Source organism: Echeneis naucrates, chromosome 22, assembly GCF_900963305.1.
Source record: "Echeneis naucrates chromosome 22, fEcheNa1.1, whole genome shotgun sequence".
In the NCBI taxonomy this organism is placed as follows: Eukaryota; Metazoa; Chordata; class Actinopteri; order Carangiformes; family Echeneidae; genus Echeneis; species Echeneis naucrates.
Genome location: NC_042532.1, coordinates 10,449,019 through 10,472,630, shown reverse-complemented (window position 1 = coordinate 10,472,630; position 23,612 = coordinate 10,449,019). Strand labels below are relative to the sequence as shown.

General features: G+C 37.7%; 1 protein-coding gene across 6 annotated transcripts in view; it reads left to right on the top strand.

Moving 5' to 3' along the window:
* myo6b (myosin VIb) overlaps window positions 1-23,612 on the top strand; it is a 33,951-nt gene that overhangs the window by 1,398 nt on the left and 8,941 nt on the right. For 3 of the 6 annotated variants that reach the window (XM_029493345.1, XM_029493344.1, XM_029493347.1), the window contains exons 2-28: window positions 2,057-2,195; window positions 4,394-4,463; window positions 4,556-4,629; window positions 5,066-5,195; window positions 5,551-5,656; window positions 5,736-5,791; window positions 5,887-5,984; window positions 6,065-6,229; window positions 6,830-6,910; window positions 7,562-7,570; window positions 8,116-8,296; window positions 9,181-9,325; window positions 10,692-10,849; window positions 11,279-11,370; window positions 11,844-11,916; window positions 13,998-14,125; window positions 14,929-15,024; window positions 15,148-15,318; window positions 16,477-16,515; window positions 16,762-16,855; window positions 17,029-17,159; window positions 17,406-17,483; window positions 17,616-17,745; window positions 18,820-18,910; window positions 19,904-20,054; window positions 21,734-21,942; window positions 22,040-22,118. In XM_029493345.1, coding sequence (XP_029349205.1) covers window positions 2,079-2,195; window positions 4,394-4,463; window positions 4,556-4,629; window positions 5,066-5,195; window positions 5,551-5,656; window positions 5,736-5,791; window positions 5,887-5,984; window positions 6,065-6,229; window positions 6,830-6,910; window positions 7,562-7,570; window positions 8,116-8,296; window positions 9,181-9,325; window positions 10,692-10,849; window positions 11,279-11,370; window positions 11,844-11,916; window positions 13,998-14,125; window positions 14,929-15,024; window positions 15,148-15,318; window positions 16,477-16,515; window positions 16,762-16,855; window positions 17,029-17,159; window positions 17,406-17,483; window positions 17,616-17,745; window positions 18,820-18,910; window positions 19,904-20,054; window positions 21,734-21,942; window positions 22,040-22,118 — 2,952 coding nt within the window. In that variant the 5' untranslated portion in view covers window positions 2,057-2,078. The remainder of the gene's footprint in view (window positions 1-2,056; window positions 2,196-4,393; window positions 4,464-4,555; window positions 4,630-5,065; window positions 5,196-5,550; window positions 5,657-5,735; window positions 5,792-5,886; window positions 5,985-6,064; window positions 6,230-6,829; window positions 6,911-7,561; window positions 7,571-8,115; window positions 8,297-9,180; window positions 9,326-10,691; window positions 10,850-11,278; window positions 11,371-11,843; window positions 11,917-13,997; window positions 14,126-14,928; window positions 15,025-15,147; window positions 15,319-16,476; window positions 16,516-16,761; window positions 16,856-17,028; window positions 17,160-17,405; window positions 17,484-17,615; window positions 17,746-18,819; window positions 18,911-19,903; window positions 20,055-21,733; window positions 21,943-22,039; window positions 22,119-23,612) is intronic. The other 3 variants (XM_029493346.1, XM_029493348.1, XM_029493349.1) reach the window with 2 other exon arrangements.

Sequence of the window (23,612 nt, the reverse complement as noted above, 5' to 3'; positions counted from 1 at the left end):
TGACGATAACAGACTGGGGAAATAACCTTATCCAGTCTGCAGTGCAACTTTTCCTTGCATACTATATTTGGATGTGGTTTGAATGATGGAGTGTGCTGTGTAAATTCACCACTGACCCCTCAACATATTTGTGTTTGTAAATCAAATTAGCACTGAGAATTTGCATATATGAACAAGGATTGTGCTCATGGCTGTCTCAGTATCAGACAGATCCTTTTTCTCTTGTTGCTGCCAACTTTAGTAAATTCTGTAGTCAGATGTGTGTATTGAATTCTAGTGAAAGTACATTGGATCCTATCATCATAAAGACAGCTATTTCACTCTGCTTTCAACAATCAGCAGCAAAGATCAAGAAGTTTCCAGAAGGTCACTTATGCCTACAAAGGACGTAATAGATTTAATTTACACCTTTCTATGAAATGTACCTCTTAAACATCTGTTTGAGTAATTTTTGCTGCAGTTTTGGTGGGGTTGATGATGGGTCAGCGCTTTGGTGTGAGATAGCTTCCTCTAGCTTGGCTGATTGCTTCCATATGGCGACATAATCTAGTGTAAACAGATAATTACTACAATGGATTGGTTGTATATCATTAAAGTGAGATAACAACAAGCAACACATATTTTTAATTTAAACTGTTTACTATCTCAGCCCTCAAGTGAGAGACTGATGGGAAATAACACTCAAGTGTTGTTTAAACAACAGTAAGCATTTGTCAGATATAGCTGTACAGACCAGACCTGACATGACCTTGATAATGTAGCTGTAAAAGTATAACTGATGTTCTTTATTACTGTAACAGTATTTTGTTCAGGAAGAAGGAAATGGTTGACTAATTTCAATAAGCATTTATCATGCAGCACAAAGCAAAAATAGACTGAATATTCAAAAAGAACTTTCTGTCCCTTGTATTAGTGCTTGTCACTCACCTGAGATGTGGAGTTACTAACAACACAATGTATATTATCGAACAGAAAATGGTAAGTAATGCAGGATCATGGTTGTGCTTTGTTGTCCCTCTTGAACTCTGTGTCCCCATTGAAGACTGCATCAGCAGTTTCCAGTGACTACCTCTACGACATTTGACCTCAGTCCCTGAAGTTTATTGGATCTTTAAGCATAACGTCAGCACTTTTGCTTTGAAGAAATCTGGCTGTAGGATTACCTGTCAAGAACGCAATGATACACAAAAACCACATAGCTTTTACATTTTGTAGACATTTTTAAGAGAAAATTCTTTCAGAATTATTTGCAGGATGCTGTTATTACTTTATAATGGACAATAACGTTTTGTTACATATCTGTTTGAGCAGAAACACTTGCAGTATACCTACCCTCAATATTGTTTTTCTACAATTACACTTTCAATTTATATTCATTATAAATAGCCTTGTTTCACCTCTTTAGCTGAGACTGACTGACGGACCTGAGATGCTGAACATAACCCTTTACTAGGCAGGTTATGTGAGGTCACTTGAGGTCGTGTTATCCTCACGGAGGATTGCAGGAATCCTTCAGACCACACCTTCAGTCATGTTGCAGAGGGAAATCCTTTCTTAAAAGATCAGTAGGAGGAATAGGTTAATGAAGCAGACAGTTTCCAATCACAATAACCAAATGACCGAAACTAAAGTGGTCATCAATCAATTTGACAGTGATTTCATTTTCATTGGCTCGACTTGGCGGGATATTTAGATGACATTTCTCATATCTACAAGCTGCAATAATTAGTCCCATTGCAAGTAAAAGATAATTGATATATGAAAATAGATTAAAATATATATTTTTTATGTCTTATAGGGTAAAACTTGCTGCCATGCGAATTAGGTGGTCACACGGTGCCACTTTCCCCCAACACTCACATTTTTTTGTCTTTCATTGCTGCTTTTTGCAGCTTTGAAAAAAGCCATAGAGGCCTTTGGGAACTTGGAATAGAAGCAACTTTTAAGCAGGTTAAGTTTTTTTATAGTTTATTCCAAGCCACATATGTTCAGTTGTACTTTCTTTCATTTATGTTGCCTCTTCTCAACTCCCCTGATGATGCTCCTGGCTGTGTAGCCGTGCTGCCTAGAAGTAAGCCATGGAGGATGGGAAGCCAGTATGGGCGCCCCACCCCACAGACGGGTTCCAGCTGGGCATTATTGTTGACATAGGAGCTGACACGCTCACCATAGAACCACTGAACCAGAAGGGCAAGGTAGGTCATCAAATCCAAACACACAGGCACCTACACACACCCCATGTTTACAGGCAAATTACAGCTGAGAAAATGAAGTGGGGCTGAGATGGTAGTAATAACAGTCCTTGTTTTTCTTTAACGTGACTCTGAAAGTGAGACATCCACATTCACTCATTCGGTCAGACAAACTAGTTATTGTTTGCTTTAAAGGAAGATCACTACAAGTTCACGTACATGGAGAACACATTTTATGAATCTGTGTAAATGAAGTTTAAATGTATATTTTCTCTCATTTCATTGCTGCCTGCTTTAGCTAGAAAGGCGTTAGTACGACAGTGTGTAAAATAAGCGAAACATGAGAGACCACATGTACAGTGGCATGAATAAATAAAGAGAGCAGCAGCAGGTGTGCTGATAGTTTTGCCCCAGAGGGAGAGCAGCTCATTAAGAGGTAAAGTCCACCTGTTACACCTGAGCCGTCACATTTCTCTATCAAGCAGGCCTCAGATGTTTATTGCAGACATGCAATGTAGCAGTTGCTTCTGCATTTGTTATGTTTGGTTCTCATCAGTGGGAGTGGGAGAGCTTTCTGACATCACATCATGGGTAACAGGATTTCACTCAAGTGTCTCAAAAGCTGCTTGACAGTGGGCCCAAATGCACAATAACTGGACCCCAAAGCTGAAGAAGCTAAATCAAATTCAGTCATAATTAACTTTTACACTTTTCCTGTCTTCTAACATGTCAAAATGTCATGTGTGGATATTTTTTGTCTAGAAGTGACAATCACATTTACAGCCATGATACAGCTAATGAAATATGTTGTACTTTTGTGTGAAAGGTTTGTCACAAAACTTTATATATTTATCTTTTTGGGGAAGGTAATCACTTTCATAAGTTGGAGTTCTTGAAGAATCTATACAGAATCTATAAAAGCTGTCAGAACATGTCATTTTGAAACTTTTAAAACTGATTATGCTTCCCAATTCATGTATCAAGATAAACCAAAAGACCTGTGCAATCAGAGTTGAATTGAAGATAGACAATCATCTAACCCCACTGACCAATAACTGCATAGTATTAAGGCTGTTTCTCCTGCTGAATGATACACAGATAAAATAAATCTTTAAGGTGTGCTACACTCAGCTGGAGATGATTTAAATGAGTTTGAATGGAATATTTGGAAAAGCAATGAATGAATTTTATTTGTTTGTTCCCCATTACAAAGCAAAAACACAGTTTCATTCAGCCGAATAATGAAAGGCCAGTTGAGGGATTGAGGGTTTTTTTTTTTGTTTTTTACTGCAGTGTTGAGCTCATTAGCGCCTCAGCTTTGTGCATGGTTGCTTCTTCTTCTTTGTCAATTTTATTGGCTAGACATTTCTCACATGGTTGTTATTGTGGATGGCCATGTTGAGATTGAGCCAAGGAACTGTAGCAGGCACACAAAGCAGATTCTGTTTATGCTAACAAGCTGTTGGTGGTAATAAACCATGCATCATAGCTCAGACAATCACATACACATACACACACAGGATCACACAAGCAGTGGTGCTGATATAAGCAATGTAATGAATATGTAAATGGAGGTAAAGAATGTTTTATTATATTGATATTTGCTATATAACCAGATACTGTTCCATTTTATTCAAGTCACTCATGACTGATGAGGTTTGGTCATTTTAACAATACCTTAACTTGACTGGTTGCTTACAAGATGGGTACTACATACACCAAACACACACACACACACACACACACACACGCATTTGCTCAGGTGCTCAGATCCTGTTGCTCTCTCACCAAATTATTCATTATGCTGCCATGTCTCCCCTTGTTTCTCACACAGCTGGCTTGTTCCATTGAGTTTATTTCCATTAACTCAGACTGTTAAACAATAGAGTGAAAATATCAGTAACTAATTTAGCCTGGGAACATGTTGCACCATGCATCATTACTGTGATCTTTAAGCGTGATGAATGATTCATGTTTATGCATGCCTGCTTAGCTTTTCATGATACTTAATATTTCTCACTTTTATAGCATGGTACAAAAATTAGTTTTGTGTTAAGCTTTTTGAATAACAGTAAGTAAACTATAAATAATCTAGCATTTAGAGTTACCAGGAATTTGTAGAGAGTACAACTTGAAGGATGTCTATCTCATCATGTGGATGTTTAAAAAAAAAAAAAACAAACAAAAAATATATGTTACAGACCTTTCTTGCGCCAATAAGCCAAGTCTTCCCTGCAGAGGATGATGTCAACAAACACGTAGATGACAACTGTAAGTTGTTAATGTAATGCTCAGTTTCTTGTTAAGTTTTTGTTTTTAACATAATTTCACTTCAGTTTTCACTTGCTTGTTCTTGTTTTCAGGTTCTCTCATGTACTTGAATGAAGCCACACTTCTCAACAATGTTAGAGTGCGGTACAGTAAAGACCACATTTATGTACGTTCTCCTCTTCTATGCTTGTCTGCATTGGAGCTAGTGCGAAATCACACAATGGCTTTAATTCAGCACTATCCAGTTGTTAAGGAGATACGGTAACAAGTTAGATGATGGAAGGAGAGAGGATCTCTAACCTTGCTTCCCCTTGGGGGGAAAAGTACCAGGTGGCAAAGAGAGAAGGGAAGCTCGGACGGGTTCACAAAGTCAGCCTGATCCTAGTCACTCACTTAGGAAATTAGGGACAGCTGGTAAATGAGAAAATTAAGACAGGGAAACAAGTTAAGGTGCATCTAACCAACCTCTATTGGGCTAATTCTTTCCCTTTGGACTCACTTATTGTTCAGTAATTTATTAGTGTTTTCTTTATGTTGTTGTTGTTTTTTTAAATGTACTTTCTCTAAATGCAGACTCCATAACCATGGCATATCTCTTACAGACTTATGTGGCCAATATCTTAATAGCTGTGAATCCTTACTATGACATCCCCAAACTGTACAGCCCTGACACCATCAAGTCATACCAGGGAAAGTCACTTGGCACTCTGCCGCCTCATGTTTATGCTATAGGTAAGAGGTCACCCATGCTAAATACTTTTGTTTGTAAAGTTAGATACTGTTTCTTTCTGAGAAATCCTTGGTTTTATCTTTAGTTAACCTTGTCAGAATGGAAAATAAACTGAAACTTTTTATTTTGTTAAAGTATAATGGATTTTTATTCTATAATATATGAAATTGCATTATTAATGCAATGTATGATCTATTTGTACAGCAGAGTTGGTTTTCAGAGTCATTTGTTATAAGGAACATTCTCAACATTTCTTTTAACATTATAACTCTGCCAAGACAAGTTAATAGCCACATTTTTAAAATTAGCATTTTTCCATTTTTTGATTTAGTTCAGTAACAAGTAATATTTTTACAGCTGACAAAGCCTACAGGGACATGAAGGTCCTAAAGATGAGCCAGTCCATCATAGTTTCTGGTGAATCTGGTGCTGGAAAGACTGAAAATACCAAGTTTGTTCTCAGGTAAGTAAGCTGTCTAAGTGAGTGCATACTTTTAAACAGTTTTGAATCACATTGTATTTATTTCATCCCCATACTCTAGATATCTGACCACAACATATGGAAGTGGTCAAGATATTGACGAGAGAATTGTAGAAGGTAATATATATACTAATTAAAATCTCATATATGTATGTTGTACTTTCTGGACTGGACTGAATCCTTATAGTTTGTTTTTCTATTTTGAATGTCAGCAAACCCTCTTCTTGAGGCCTTTGGAAATGCAAAAACAGTCCGGAATAATAATAGTAGTCGCTTTGGGAAGTTTGTGGAAATCCACTTTAATGACAAGGTAATAAATGATCATTGGCTGGTTTATAATGTGCTCTGGATTTCACCTTTGAAAGAATGATTTTTCTTTTGTTCCACCAGAACGCAGTCGTGGGTGGATTTGTCTCCCATTACTTGCTGGAGAAGTCGAGGATTTGCATGCAGAGTAATGACGAAAGGAACTACCACATATTCTACAGGCTGTGTGCTGGGGCATCTGAGGACATCAAGAAGAAGTTGCATTTAAACTCTCCAGACAGCTTTAGGGTGACTGAACGTACTTGGATGTTTCTCAGAATAAGAACATTTTGAAATCTGTTTTTTAAATGTAATTAAACAGGCTTTATAATTATTTAGTTAGTATTTTATTCAGCTTGGGTTGGCAGTTCTGTGGAAGACCACTAGATGTCAGAGTTTATTTTTAGTGACACAAATTAAAAGGTCCTCTCAGGTGGAATCAAACTCAACTGAATACCAAAATATTTTTCAATTGTGTTGTGTGTTGTTCAAATGCAATTATCACTTGTCAGGGGCACAGCCAGAGAGCATAAGGGTGTTTATAACAGGTGTTTTCTTCTACATGCTCTACAAAATGGAAAGACAAGTAGCTCAAGCTGTTCCCTCTGATGTTTATCGTAGTGACATTATATCAGGTCCCTGAGGTGACACCCACATCAACAAAGGCAATTACTTCATGCAATTCACTGCTAGTCAGCTGTGGAGCAATATTAGCAGTGTAAATCATTTAGAAATGGAGAATCAATACAAATATCTTCAATATGCATGTACACTGCATCTAAATTTAATTGATCAAAATACTTATTATGATTAAATGTTTGCTAAGATGATTTTTTTTCTCCATTGCAGTACCTGAACCGAGGATGCACCAGATACTTTGCCTGCAAGGACTCAGATAAACAAATCATGCAGAATCGCAAGAGTCCTGAGGTAATGTCACATCCAGCCCGATACATGATTATTGCTAACATGTGTTTTTGGGGTTAAATTTGCCTACTACGTATTGCGGGTCTATTGAATTCTTTCCTGTGCAATAAATCATTTAAATATACAATAATAAAAGACCTTAACCAAATTTAAGAAAATCTGCCAAAAATATGAAATAATATGAAAATATGATCAATCACAGTATTTTAAGCCAAGAAATTAGTTCAGGTCTAGGCATTTGATGAATTATGTACGCCATGAAAAAGAGCCAGAGTCTTGTTAAGTTGTGCTGTGTACCCTGCAGGAGACATGTAATTAATATTATGAAACAATTAGAGGAATAAGTGTGGCAGGTTGCTCTCTCAGGGACTAATTATACTTGTTCATTTTCCTTTTTGTTTTCTTAGATAGAATAGTATCTTCTTTTGTGGTAATCAAAGTTTCAGGTAGTGGTACAAGGGAGACACTTTCAGTTCAATGGCCTCAAGTGTTTTTATTTTTTGGCAACTGATTTATGAAATGTAACATGCTTTCTGTAGTTTATGCTGAAGCTGTGTAAGATATGTGACATAAGTACACAATGTATTATTAGCATGCTGCTAATCATGTTGTACATCTGTCTGTTTCATGATGTGTGCCTATTACTGTATATAGGACCATAAGGTGATTTATTTTTCTCTTATCAAGCTTTTGTGCTCCACTTTTTTTGTAAACTCTGAGATGCTCAGGTTTTACATACTAGTGTTTGAAGTGCATGCTTCCTCTTTGCCTGCATGTGTCTGCGAGGATTTGGTTTGATTGGGACTGGGTGGCACTTTGCTCAAAAAATGCAAGGGATGTTTGCTTATTCTGCTTTTTTTTTTTTCCCAGTCAAATTATACAAGGTTGCATGTTTACTATACATTTCTCATAGCCAGTTTTATAAATTTTACTATTTGTTAAAGGAATTTTGTTTCCATCAATACGTTGACTGCAAATTGTCTCTTAATAGTACAGGATGAATGTATGTTGAGCTACAATTTTGACTTCATTTTGCTTGAAATGTTGGTGTGCTGTGATATTTTCTTCTGCATGTCTGTTCTTTCTGATCATCAGTTCTTCGATACTGTACCATTTTAATCTTAAAACATTCATGGACTGCATTTTATTTCAGTAAAGCAATAGAGTATGCTGCTTATTCTGCTTCTAAGTCTCTGTTTCTTTTGCAGCATTTAAAGGTCGGAGCTCTTAAGGACCCGCTTCTTGATGACACAGGTGACTTCAACAGGATGTGTGTGGCCATGAAGAAGATAGGTCTGGATGACACAGAGAAGCTGGACCTTTTCAGAGTGGTTGCTGGTGTTTTGCATCTAGGAAATATTGACTTTGAAGAAACAGGGAGCTCCTCAGGTGAGGCAAACAATATGTACACAGTTTTTGAAGTTAGTCTGTCATCAACATTTTGGTACTAGCAAAATATATTTGAAGAACTGATATCTCAGTTGGATTTCAACTGCACTTTTGTTTTGTTTTGTTTTCTTTTTTTTGGTGGGGGGTGGGGTTGTAGTCTTGTTGGTTATCTTTTTAGCATTTTTATCATTCCATTCATGCATGCAGCTGAGGTCATGAATTTTATTTCAGCTATTCCACAAATTCCCCTGAAATTACCATCAAAGGTTCCAGAGTCAGTAAGTTTATTCAATGATAATTGTGAGCACACTTGTGTGTTTATAATCAACATTTTTGAAGGCCAGACCTATATCCTTGAATGTCACCAAAATTGTCTCCTAAATGTTGATAAATAAGACCTCTGTTACCCTGGCAACAATTATCTCTCCAGCTCCTTTCTCATTGACTCTTTGTTTTTCTTTGGCTCAGTGGATTAAATACATTTGCTTCAAATCTTCTGAGTGCAGTTTAAAACACGTCATTGCTGTAAACAAGAATCAATTACTGCATTGACATATGGTTTACACACCCTTTTCTTTTTACTTCTCATTGAAAGTAAAAGGTAAATGAAATTAGTGCGATAACGTGATAGTTTCTAAGATGTTTATTTGTTCATGCTTTTTAAAGTATAAAATGACTACTCCATGAAACAGGGTTCTTATCCTTAACACCAAATTAGCCGTTTACAGTTCATGGTGATTAATTACTAGACATCTTTAACCAAATAGAGGAAATGCAAATAATAGCTTATGTAAAAAGATCATTTTAAAAATATTGTATTTAAAGAAAGAAAACAACCCATAGGAGATTTTTTTAAGGACTGTTTGTTTTTCTCTATGTTTTAGGTGGTTGTGTCCTAAAAAATCAGTCAGGCCAAACTCTTGAGTACTGTGCTGATCTGCTTGGTTTGGACCAGGATGACCTGCGTGTCAGCCTCACTACAAGAGTCATGCTCACCACAGCAGGGGGCGCCAAAGGAACAGTTATCAAGTAAGAACTGTGGCATGCAGGTTTGAAGATGTGACAATGAAACTTCTTGTAGTAATGATTTCATTAGCACAAATTATCTTGATTTTCTTTAAAAAAATAAAATAAAATTCTGAAACTGTTGCCATTGTTTACTGACAAAATATCTATCAACTGTACTGAGTGAAGTCAGTGAGTGCACGGTGGATCAAATGGCTCTTAAAAATAGCTAATAATCGTTAGAAACAATTTAACCAATCGGATTTTTAGTCAACACAGGCACTGGGTAGGCACTTGTTGTGCTTATCTATCCTATCCTTCAAGTATTAAGATGTCTGTATTGTGCAAAATTATAAGATTAAACCCTTACACTAAATTAAGCCTGATGAATAAGCCTAAATTAAATTGTGGTCTTAGAATAAAAGAATATATGATATATGCTCTGATTATGTTATGCAAAAAAACGCCCTATGAGAATGTGACTAGTACTTCATCTTCAGTGTCCAGTTTACATATTAAGTATTTATTTTACAAACCATATTGTGCTGGGGTAACCTGTGTAATCTGTACCTCTGCATGGCTGTATGGAGAATATGGTGGCGTACTGGCACTGCTACTGTGTAGTTTGGTGGTGATGTGGTGTTTGAGTGATGGGGCCAGGTTTGGTGGATGAATATTTTAAGAGGGCCATATGCTGGCCTGGCCTGGAAGTGTTTTCTCCACATAAATAATGCAGCCCATATCTGAAGAGGCAGGCAAGCATGGCAGCAGTACAGTAAAGACCTGGTGTCTGGGGAGCAGGTGGAGCTAAGAGGCGCTGGCTTTTTTTATTATGCCCCAGACAGATCCACTCTATACCCTAGGGAGGCTGAGGGTAACAGAGGCAGAGGGGTGGCAGACATGATAGTATCAGGGGTGACTGTGTCTCTACCTAGTGTGCATACAAAACAAGGCAACAATAAAAATGCCTTTCAATGAGGTTAATTCTAAGTACAGTTTCTAAGATTGCCTGCATGAGGGTTTTTATGGTGTCTGCATGGGTGATATGTAACAACTTGCAAAGCAAAAAAAAGACATCTTTCTATTTTGAATAATCTTCCCAGCTGGGACAGCTGAGTTGAACTCTGGGCCACTGTGGAACAGCACTTTATCCATAAATTTGACCTGTCTAAATAATTTAAATCAATGGTTGTCATTATACAGCCTAGTAGAGGTCAGGGTTCGTATCTTGGCGTTAATACCGTCTCTTCATCTTTGAATCCATAATTTTAAAACTTCCTAGCTTGACAATAAGTATCAGATCAGAAGGGGACTAGCAATGTTCAGCTGAACTCTTGCATGTCCCAGTTCCAGCTTGTCCCTCACTGCCTCACTTTGTTTGTCCCTATAGGGTGCCTCTAAAAGTGGAACAAGCAAACAATGCCCGCGATGCCCTGGCCAAGGCAGTGTACAGCCGCCTCTTCGATCATGTAGTCAAACGAGTAAACCAGTGTTTCCCCTTCCAGACTTCCACTAACTTCATTGGGGTTCTGGACATTGCTGGGTTTGGTAATAAAATGCAATTAGTCATTTGTAAAATGTGGAATTTTCCATTAAGACAGATTTAAGTCAGCATTATTGTCATAGTGGACATAGTTTAGCTTTTTTCATAGTGCAGCTTTTAGATGCACTACGTTTTGTTTCTATTTTCCCCCCAGTTGTTTGTTCATAATTTAGTCAAAATAATATGAAGAAATATATATATAATCCTTAATTAATATTCTAAAATTTAGTTCCTAATTAAAGTACCATAATGCATACATACTCATCCTTACAAGGATTTCTTCAGAATAGTTTTCATTCGTTGGCATAACTAACACAGGCTTTGCAATATTTATTTATTTATTATTATTTTTTTTTTTTTTTCATTTTAGAATTAATTGAATTAATTTATTGAAATATGTTTCTCACGCTTTCTCTGTTTATTTCTCCTTTTAGAGTATTTTGAGCACAACAGCTTTGAGCAGTTCTGTATCAATTACTGCAATGAGAAACTGCAGCAGTTCTTCAACGAGCGTATTCTCAAAGAGGTAAGTGAACAGCGTAAGGATTAATGTGATTCAGTGTGGTTTACTACTCTTATCCTGAGAATCCTGCCATTTCTTGTCACTCAAAGACTAAACTTACTGACTCTCTCAAGAACCAGGTGGAAGTGGTTGTCACACTAAGCTCCTGTGTCTCTCTCACTGCATATTTTGCTACATCTTTCCAGTGTGCTTGCTCATTAGAATGCTAATTTCTCAAGAGACATGATGAGGCTTGTTTCTCTCCTGTGATCTCTTAACGTTATTCTCTTCCAAGGTTTCCAATTAATGCACTGCAATTCCAGTTTGAACCTCTATCTCATTATGTGGATTGTGTATTGTGGGTTTATGTTGTTTTGGTTTTTTTAGGTAGATGGTGTTCTGAAGCCACTGTAAAAAAAAAAAAAAAATACAAACTCACATTCGATGTTCTCAAAATACTCTTACTTAACGATAAGTTTCTGGACATGTTTGTGCAGGAGCAAGAACTGTATCAAAGGGAAGGGCTGGGAGTAAATGAGGTACATTATGTTGACAACCAGGACTGCATAGGTAAGTTCCTCTCTAAAATCGTTCCCCACCTACCCTCCTGTCCCTGAAATATTTCAAAGTTCATGATTTCCCTGAAAAAAAGTCTCAACACAGGGCATCCTTCAAAATTAAATGAAAATGTAATGCAGGAGACAGATGCTCTCCACATCAACACTAGTAAGACTAAGGAGTTGAAGATAGACTTTAGTAAGAAGTCACTGCCTGCCACACTGGTGAACATCCAGGAACGAGACATTGAGAGCATGGACTAAATACCTGGATGTTCACCTGAACAACAAACTGGACTGGACAACTAACATAGATGCCCAATACAAGAAATTTAACTCCACCTCCTGAGGAGACTGAGGTCCTTTGGTGTCTGCAGGACTCTGTTAAGGACGTTCTATGACACTGTAGTGGCATTTGCCAACTTTTGTGCTGTAGTCTGCTGGGGAGGGAGGGATGCACTGACAGGGACAGGGACAGGCACAGGTTTGACAAATTGGTGAAAAGGTCTTGCTCTGTGCTGGGATGTTGTCTGGAGTCTGTGGTGGAGGTGGGTGAGAGGAGGATGTTGCAAAAACTAACATCCATCTTAGACAACACCTTTCGCCCTCTGTATGAAACTGCGGGTGCTCTCAGCAGTTCCTTCAGTCAGAGATTCATACATCCGTACTGTAGGAAGGAGCTCTTTCACAGATCCTTCATCCCAACAGCAGTTAGACTGTAACATGTAAACCCTGGTGTCAGTCTCTTCAAATTATTCCTTTTCACTACTGATACACTTTATAGATATATTTACTTCTTTAACCATATCATGCACATTTTCCACTGTATACAGTACTGCATATTTTTCTGTATATAGCATCTCTGTTCTTTTTGTTTTTCTCTGTTGTATGTAGTGTTCTTTGGGTTGTAATTATATTTTATTTTATTCTGTTTCCATTTCGTCTATGCAGAGTTGTGGTAACAAGCAAATTTCCCAAAGTAGGATCAATAAAGTCTCATCTTATTTTATCTATTAGGACTTTGAACATATATCTGTCTAAAGGTGATTAGGTGACTGAGCTAGTTTTAAATGATCAAATCAAGGGTATATGTGTGTAGGAGTATGAGTATTGATAGGGCCATGTGTCTGGAACCTTGGGTGATTGTTAGATGTGGACACAGTTTTATCAAGTGCCACTTAGAGATATCATTAAGATGAGGGTCTATGCTCCAACACATGTACTGACGGATGTAGCCCACACACCACAAATGTAATGAGGTTGGTTTGAGCTCACCCGTGCGGCATCAGAGAACCAAAAATACATCTTTCAGGGTGGCAAAAATACTGACTTCTCATTATCAAAATAGCTTCATGAGTCTGAAGGGAACAAGTGTAATGAGTATTTGTAGGTCTTAAAGCTTGTTTTGAAGCCGGAAAAATAAAACTTTCTTTTCTTTGTTGTTCCTGTCCTCAAATAAATCCTCATATCAATGGGATGAAGTAGTCAGTCTCGAGGTAAAGCAGTTTGATTTGTATTTCAAAGACTGTAATTATTCAGGTGCCAGGTTAACTGACAACCGTGAATAATATTTGCGACTTGCAAATGACCGTTTTGGCTGGCCATTAATTCACTCATCAGTCTTCAGGATTTATGCACAGGTGCTTGTTCATGCAAATTTTTTTCTGAGGACCTTGGCTATCAGATTATATTCCAAACACAGCATGCTGCATGAATAATTCAGATGTGTGAGTAAATGAGCATCGTGATGAGCATGCTTTGTGCTTCGAATGCTCACATTCAGAAACAGTAAAGAGTAGAAATTTATAATAAATCTCATTTTCAGAAACTTAATGTGAAGTGATTTCGTAACTTTATTAACACAATGGTTTCCACTACCACCTTACATGTAATTAAATATATTTGTTAACCTGCTTAAATTTTGTCTTAAGTTTCTAAGCATGCAGTGAAACATATGGATTGGAAATATTACCATTTTGGTTATGTTAAAGCCTCAATGTGTTATATTCAAACATACATTTAACAGACATTCTAAAGCTTCACATAAACACACATCATAATGCTGTGGTGAAAAAATATATTTGTTGTTTCCAGACCTTGTGGAAGCAAAGGTGGTGGGAATCCTGGACATTTTGGATGAAGAGAACCGGCTTCCTCAGCCCAGCGACCAACACTTTGCACTGGCTGTTCACAGCAAACATAAAGATCACTTCAGACTTACGGTCAGACTTCATAGTTAAGCTGTCTTTCTCTTACTCTCCATCTCTCCTCATCTACTGTTTTTCTTGTTCTCTCCCTCCATTTGTTTGCTTTTTATCATATATAGTGCTATTATTCTCTTTCTTTGTGTATTAAGATCTTTTGTGACACCAGGGAGCAGTGTAACTGCACATTGGTTTTGTCATTGTGGCTATTTTCACCCTGCCTGTTTTGTTCTAGCAGTTTTGTGAATAATGCACAGTCCCACTCCTTCCCTTTGTCTATGTCTTTGTTGCTATTGTTTGTCACTGCCTGTATCTCTGCAAGCATGAAATCCTTTTAGAAGTGTAGCCTCCACACTAGTTCAAGTTTAAGTTTAGAGGTGGCTGGTTCCAACCACACGCAGGGAGTGTTGTGAATCAAATAAATGATGTTAGATGCATTAAATAAGTTAAAACATATTAATAATAATCTAAAGTGGCTGAATATGATTCAGTTTTCACCCTTTAAAGATAACTTATTACAGTTGTCTTAGCTTATGAAGCTAATGCAGTTTAAAAATGCTGGCTGTGTGCAGCTATTTCCTTGAAAAGCAAGTAAATATGTCGAATACATTCAAATTGAACTGTGCCAAACAAGATATGCTTTTTTATTGTGTTTTAATGCACTTTATTTCACTGAAACAAACTAAAAAAAAGAGTGGTGTGGATAAACAAGTTTCTTCTATAAAGATAGTGATGGATTATGTTTTTATGTATGTATATATATATATATTTTTTTTAGTAATGTCATTAAATAGGATGTGCTTTCTACCTTCTCCACTTAGGTTCCCAGGAAGTCAAAGTTGAACATTCACAGAAATCTCAGAGATGATGAAGGGTTCATTGTCCGACACTTTGCTGGAGCTGTCTGCTATGAAACGGTAAAATGTTATTTAAAAAAAAAAAAAAAAAAAAAGGTTCAAGTTCAAGGCACTTTTTAATTGTGTTTGCGTGTTGTATATTTGTATAAAATCTACCACTTAAAGAAATGTGTTTGTCCACAGACCCGCTTTGTGGAGAAAAATAATGATGCCCTCCACATGTCCCTGGAGAGCTTAGTGTGTGAATCAAAAGACAAATTTGTCCGAGAGCTATTTGAGAACTCTAGCACCACCAAGGACTCCAAACAGAAAGCAGGCAAGCTGAGCTTCATCAGTGTTGGCAACAAGTTCAAGGTCAGTGTGGATGTTAAAGTTTGTCATATATGCATGTGAAGCCAAAGTCTCTGATGTAATAAAACATATAACAAACATGAATGAATACATAAAAGTTTATTTGTAGTCATTTGTAGTAGTAAATTTTATTATGTTTATTAATTTCACTGTAATAAATAATGCATTAAGTAAAAGGATATGTGTATTCTTTCACAATGAATCTGTTGAATTGTAATACTTTTTTCTGCAATTTTGCAAACACAATTTTGCAAACACAAAATGTAAATGTATTTTATGGCCAGGGACATGGAAATTATAATTAGAATAGGCTTATTTAATTTTTATAAAGGAGCTTTATCCTATTGGATAAGTCTAAGACCTAAAATCTGTTGTTGTCCAAGCAATGCATCGTGGAGCATAAAAAACCTGAACACACTGAATTTGTTTTCCAGTAATTTTGAGAGTGGTGGGAGGTAGTGAGAAAACTGTAATGGAAATACTGCTGTGAAATAGTTAACAATGATGTATTGTCTGCTGTAGCTTCTTTTCTAACTCTAGTTTCTAGACCTGCTCTATACTGTAACGCTCCTCTTCACAAAACCAATCCTCCTCGTTTTTCAGGGCTCCTCTCTTTGCTTTCTTGCAGTCTCCCTTGTCATTCGTCTGAAAACCTTTTTCGTGGATAAAGCTGGATAAAGTCAGCTTGAAGCATCATAGAATGGAGTTAGAGAAAAAAATAGAAGAAAGTGTGAATGTCTCATTCTTTCTCACAAAAGTGTTTAGAGTGAGTCAGAAGTATGCAACCTTCAGCAACAACAATCAAAACTGAATTATTTTGATGTTATTTTGATAATCTATCACTCACAGTCTTTTTAAACATATATGACATTCCTTCATTGTAAATATAGCTTCTTTCATTGTTAATACACCAGGCATGGACAATGTGGGTGTTTCAATAAGGCCCCAATAGCAAGTTTGACTCAATGTGTTCATTTTAAAATGTTTCTCTCAAAACAGCATTTTTTTTCACAGTCAATTTATGAGCTACATATTCATCCATATAGTACTTGCTCTTTGCAGCTTTTCCTTCCTTTGTTAGCTACCTTCATCAAAAACCTTTCAAAACTAAAGTAATTTGTCATCATTAAACAGTGTTTATTTGTCCTCTTGCACCCACAGACTCAACTAAACCTGCTGCTGGAGAAGCTTCGCAGCACTGTGAGTAAAGTTTGCTTCGTGTCATTAGGTGTTTTGCTGAAAAAGTAATTTGCTTTTCTGCTTTGAATCAATATAAGATTAATTAGCCTTTAACAATGAGAACCGTGTGCGTAGAATTTTTAACACAGCGCTCAATTGCATACATTTTTTAATTCAGATTCAGATTGAGTAATTACTTAGGTGGTAGACTGAGGTGTAGCATGCTGAGACAGATCAATTTGGCTTGACTAACCTTTACATGTACAGGGCTCAAGTTTCATTCGCTGTGTGAAACCAAACCTCAAGATGGTCAGCCACCAGTTTGAAGGAGCTCTGATTCTGTCACAGCTGCAGTGCTCAGGTGGGCTGTGAATGCAGTATGTATAGTAGTATGTACTGTATGTATGTATGTGCTATAAATTAAGACATCAAATGTCTTATAGTTTTATAGTTTAATGTGATTCCTCTGGTCATTCTGTCTCCTATTATATATCCAAATCAAATTTTCTTTCTTTTTGTGTTTGTTACGATCAGGCATGGTGTCAGTGTTAGACCTAATGCAGGGAGGGTTCCCTTCCAGAGCCCCCTTCCATGAACTCTACAACATGTATAAACAGTACATGCCAGATAAACTTACACGACTGAATCCACGACTCTTCTGCAAGGTGGGATTGCATAGATTAAATTTATTGAAAAAAATGTCTAGTTGGGTTTAAATGCTAAGATTATTTGCCTAAAACATTGCCCAATTAGTTATGTGATTAGTTAAAAGCTAAAGAAATAGCTGAAAGAGCCTCCAGTCACATAGACTGAGCCTTTTGGGAAATATAAACATGAACAATGTAATGCACTAAAGTCTTGTGTAAACTCTATCTGTGTCGTACAGTGCAAATGTGCTTGTTCTTCTCTAGGCATTGTTTAAAGCTCTGGGACTGAATGATAATGACTTTAAGTTTGGACTGACCAAAGTGTTCTTCCGCCCTGGAAAGGTACAGTTAAGTTATCAAAGTTAATTACACTTTGCTTTGAAGGTCATTGATAACAGTATCTGGTACAATTCTTGAGAAAGCAAATATCCCCTGACTGCTGCTTCATTTGTCTCTGTTCATGTGTGTGATCAGTTTGCAGAGTTTGACCAGATAATGAGGTCAGATCCAGACCACCTTGCTGAGCTGCTGAAGAAAGTCAACAAGTGGCTGGTGTGTAGCCTCTGGAAGAAAGTGCAGTGGTGCACCCTGTCTGTCATTAAACGTATGTTAAATTCTAAAAAATTCTCTTTTTCTTTCATTACTCCTCATTTTTGCTCGTGATAAAAGGGATAATATGCCACATGTACTCTGGATATGGTCCTCGCTTGGTCTGGAAAAAATTGAAATCAGTATCATATGTGTTTTTGCTGTAGGTTATGTACTTTCATTTCATTTTATTGATCTTAGGGCTTTTGTACTCCCTGATGCTCTATTTGTATCTGTCATCACGGTGCCACATACCACCCGGATTGAATCAGACATTTGATATAGATGTGGCTCTAGTGATGAATCAATTTCCCAGAAGAGTCCCACATTTATAGATCACCCAAACATCACTGAGTACTTCTAAGCTTTAATGGCTGTACAAAGTCAGTTCTACACAAGAAGAAGCATTAACACATATTCTTGTAAGTTAAACTACTTTACTCCTCAGGATATTACTATAAAATGCTTTGCCATATCCTCATAGTTTATTATGCAGCTCTGATAGCTATACTAAATCATATTTCACACATTTGCATTTATTCATATCGAACGCAGCAGCCTCTAACAAATTGGTATAGTACTTTAAAAGCAGTTCTTTGAACCATTACGCTCTATGCCAAGTTATTGATTTCCACTATTTAACCAAGTGCAGACTGGCCTCTCCTTTTTTGTGGAAAAGCATTGACTGAAATTACGATAAAGTTATAAAAGAACATTGGTTCAGTTTGACCGCACATTTCTTGCATAACCTGAGGAGACCTGAGGAAATTTATGTTCCCGGTCCTGGTCATTCATTTCCTGCCACACACCACCGTTTTGTTGTCATTTCATTTGTGTGTGGTTGAATAAGATAAATGCAGGCATAGTGCACATACAATATTCTCCACAACTTGTTTTTATGCATTCCTGATCATGGTGAACAGTACCCATTACAGGAGCTATACCATAAGTTCTGAGGTCATTTATTCCATGTTTTTTACCTCTAAATATGAAATTTTTACTGCTATATTCTGTATTAAATCGGATATTAAATTGCCATTATATTGTAAATAAATATTTCATTTATCTTTTCTTTCCTCATCATCGACAGTCAAGAACAAGATGAGTTACAGAGCTTTGGCCTGTATTAAGATTCAGAAGACTGTCCGCATGTGGTTGTGTAAGAAGAAGCATAAGCCACGGTAAGTCTGCCTTTAACACAACCCACGCACACATAGACACACACATAGACACACACACACATTTTTACTATAGGTGCCCTTTGCTCTTTCATTTGATTTTTTTCGCCCTTTTACTCCCTGTATTTGCTTTTTATCTACCCAGAGTCATGCTTGGTAGAGTTTGATGGCTTTCCCACATTGTGCACTTAGGAGTTCAAATCAATCCAGAAAGTCATCTATGGAGAAATTATGTCTTATTGTACTTTTCTGGGAAAGAGCGCATGCTGTATTGCATTGCACTTGGAAACATGACTGTGGTGAAAGCAGCTGTCCAGATGATGGATTTTGTTTTTTGGGAAAAGATTTGGTATGAGATATGAGTGGCTGACTGTTTGAGAAAGAATGTAGTTTGAAGAACAACATGCATGTGCAGTTCAGTAAGAAGGTTGTCATTTACAACAAAAATAAACAATTTAAAACTAATGACGTTACTTAATGTGTAGCTAAAATGTATGGAGTATTTATAAGGGCCAGAGGGTTTCTAAACTGAAACCATAATGTATTGCAATGTTTCTTCAAGTGGAACAGAATATGTGTGATGGATGCAGTTACAAAGGAGTTTTAAATTGCTCAAATCCCTCATATTTGACTTTAAAAATTAAGTATTGCATGGTGAATAGATGCAAGAAATAAGTTGCATAGAGAGCTGTAGAGGATTGATGACCTTTACTCATACCTCCCTCACCCGCACTGTCAGATGAAAAGATGGAAGATGGCATTCAGACACACTTTTGAAATTACTCTGGCCGCACTTTCATCTATGAGCGAATGGTCAAATATGTTTTTATGGTACATTATGGGCAGTTTTAGTTTGTCACCCCGAGTTACTTGATAAATTTGACATTTATTTTAAATTAATTAACACACAACGCAAAAATGAACAGACTTTTTATTTGAAAAATATCTAAGTTATCAATAATATGCTAAAATGTGCATTTCTGTCTTCTATCATAGCATTGATGGTATGGTAAAGGTTCGAAACCTGAAAAAACATATGGAACGGATCAATGAGGTGGTAAATGTGCTGAAGGAGGGGAAACAGGAGATGGCCAAACAGGTCCAAGTGTTGGCAGCCTCCATCGATGCTCTGTTGGCCAAGATAAAGGTGAGTCATTATGAGTCAGGTGTGCAGGCTTGTCTTTGTTCACATCTTTCACAACATCCAAAGACTGTTGTTCTGCTGATTTTAAAGCTGCTTGCTTTCTCACACGCTTTAGGCATGATACAGTCCAAGAAATAGTTGATACATAAAACATTTTGCTTTTGTTTATCCAGGGAAAAACTTTTCAGAGGACATACATGGCTTTAAGCATGACTGCTTCATATTTGTATTCTTCCCTGAATTTACCTGTACAAAGAGCATGCTACAAAGACTCATCTACTGTATTATACACTACCCCTGTGTACTTTTCTCATTTATTCATTCATTCACTTATCCATCTCTGGGACACGGGGGTGGCGGAGCCAATCCCAGCTTACACTGGACCAGGTCACCAGTCCATTACAGGGCCAACACATAGAGACAGACAGAGACGAACAACCACTCACACTCACACCCAGACCTACAGACAATTTAGATTCACTAGTTAACCTAAATATGCATGTCCTTGGACGGTGGGAGGAAACAGGAGTACCTGCAGGAAACCCACACAGACAGAGGTAGAACATGTAAACTCTGCACAGAAAGGCCCCAGGCCCAGGAACAGAACCCACTAACCTTCTTATTGTGGGGCAGCAGCGCTAACCACTATGCTGCTGTGCTGCTTCTTTTCTCATTCTTTCTCTCAACATCAATAATTTAATCACTTTAAGATGAAAAGAACATACAGGAGAAGAAGAATCCTGCTTACTTCCAATAATTACATTTACACTGACTGTTTTGCAAACTCAAACTTGGTTAGCGAAAATCCCATCTGTCCCAGGGCAGTAGGCATCAATCTTATTGGACCTTCTGGACACAATAAATCATCACTAGCCCATCCACAAGCAATTTCAGACAAATGCATAACTTACCTTCAAATTTGGTATTCTGTAATCAGTTGTATGAAATCAACAGGTAAGACTGAAGTGCACATAGGTTCATCATGGCATCCAGAATCACACTAGTGAACAAGTGACTCCTGACCCGATCTATCCCCTTCATCACAATCAACCTCTCCACCTCTCCTGTGCTCCTCTGTTAGCCTATTAGCAGCTCTACTGTGGACACCCGCGCTGCTGTGAGTGCTTAGAAAGTGCTCATGGCATCACATCTCCAAGTGAATAATGCATGAGATGCCATTGGCTGTCATTCAGGCCTCCATGCATTGGGGACAAGACCTTGTCATCTTCCCTGCCTGTGCAACTGTTAGAGGCTTACTCTAATGAATCTTCACAATATGGTGACCTCCTATGCCCCTACTGATTGTGTGACAAGTATATTGGGGAATTGAGCATCAGGGCTGTTGTTTGCAAATGACAGGCTCAGTGTCAGTCAGCGTCATCCTTCTTTTTTTATGCCACATGGGAAGGTTGTGTTGTTGAAATAGAGGAGAGTATGCCAAGTCAGGGGGAGTGCACTCAGTGTCACGACCTAAAACTTCCCCTAAAAGGTGGCATGGGGCAAAATGTTATTCAAATAAACTCAAAGGAACTTGTTAAGCATCCTGTGGGAGTTCCACCAGATAAGCAAGTGATGAAGTTCAGAGTAACCCCATCTTTCATTCAATGGGTTGATTAAGGAATGAAAAGTAGGACTTGATTTTGTGATAATTTTTCTGCGCTGATCCTTCTGTTGACCCACAGGCCACAGTTATGACCTGGAAAGAGATTGACACAGAATACCAGGGGCTAGTGAAACGATCAGAGCAGCTTCTCTCCTCCATGCAAAAGAAGAAGCAAGAGGAAGAGGAAAGTGAGAGACTGAAGCACATTGAGGAGGAGATGGAGAAAGAGAGGAAGAGGAGGGAAAAGGAAGAACAACGGCGCAAACAGGAGGAACAGGACAGAAGGCTGTAAGTGATGGCAAAAGCAAAGATCATTTGTAAATAACATGGACAACTAAAACTACATACCGTATGATATTTTCTTTGTTCTCTACAACAATTTCAGGAAAGCAGAGATGGAGCAGAAGAGGAAACAGGAGGAAGAGGACCGAAAAAAAAGAGAGGAAGAAGAGAAAGTTATGCAGGTTTGTTGCACCTTTAATGTTATATCTTTCCATTCTGTGCGTTGTGTATTACTGCTGAATGTTTGTAATGCCCAGGACACAAGCATGTGAAAATAATCCAGCAAATATTACAAAGGCTCTCAGGTTGTGATGTGTGTGTGAAGCAGGGTGAAGAGCCTTAAGCCTGTATTCTATCTAATGACTATCAGGGGGTGACTCTGCTGGTTGTCAAAATAAGTCAAATAAGTCAGATTGTGTTGAAGTCTATGTGAAAATGGCTTTAATTCTTACTTGATTTATTCCCTTCATAAATGTTTCCCTGTTGAATTTACAGTCTCACTGTCTAGGTCCATTCTTTAAATAATGATCCCATCTAGAGTAAAAGAGATCAGAAGATCTACTATTTACTACTTCTCCCCGGCATCACCTTTTCCTCCAAATATGGTTCCTTCAGATTTAAAAAAAAAAAAAAGAATTGCAACAGCTAAATTGCAAATTCAGGGCTTCAAAATGATTGCTCAAAAAGTAATGGGTGATGTCACGAAGGCTTGCCATTTACTCAAGATCTCCCCTGAGCCTTGTATTTACTACACAGTAAGGTAACTGGCTGCTTCTCCCCTGAAGGGAATCGCTGCTCAATCTCTGCTGGTAAGATCACATTTAAGAAAGATTGTTTCCTAGACTTAATTCTAATCTTAGACTGAGAGGGAGCTTCACTTGGTCAGTTTCATATTATAAAGTGCACTGCTGTGCAGCAGTGGTCAATCAATATATATATATATATATATATATATATATGTATTTTAGAGTGTGGCCAAAATGACGACCTACAACAATTTATGTAATAGCAAATCAACAGTAATTACGTTTGCAAGTGTTTTGTTTAGTTTTTTAAGCAACTCATGTAATTTTCAATTGTCCACTGACTTTTTTACAGATCAAAAGTTTAAGTGATTAATCAAGAAAATTAGATTAGACTGACTGTGAATTCATTCAATCATCTTCTGCCGCTTATCAGTCTCTGGGTTGCGGGGGAGGGAGCCAATCCCAGCTCAATGGGTGAGGGCGGGGTGCACCCTGGACAGATTGCCAGTCCGTCACAGGGCCACACAGAGACAGACAGAGACCAACAACCACTCACATTCAGACCTATTTAGAGTCACCAGTTAACCTAAATATGATGTCTTTGGACTGTGAGAGGAAACCCATGGGGAGAGCATGTGAACTCCGCACAGAAAGGCCCCAGGCCGGGAACTGAACCCGCAACTTTCTTGTGGGGCAAAAGCGCTAACCATTATGCCGCCATGCTGCTCTAGCGGTGAATATAAATGATAATCATTGCCTGCAAGCAAACTGGCCACAACCAGTAAGTGAAGTGGAGAATTAAAGGGAGAAACATTGGAGACTGAAATTGGCACACATTTGAAAAACCTTTAATTCACCCTGAACTGAAATTACTATGATTTTATTTATACAGTCCCTGCATGCAATAGCATAACACTTAAAGAAAATGTC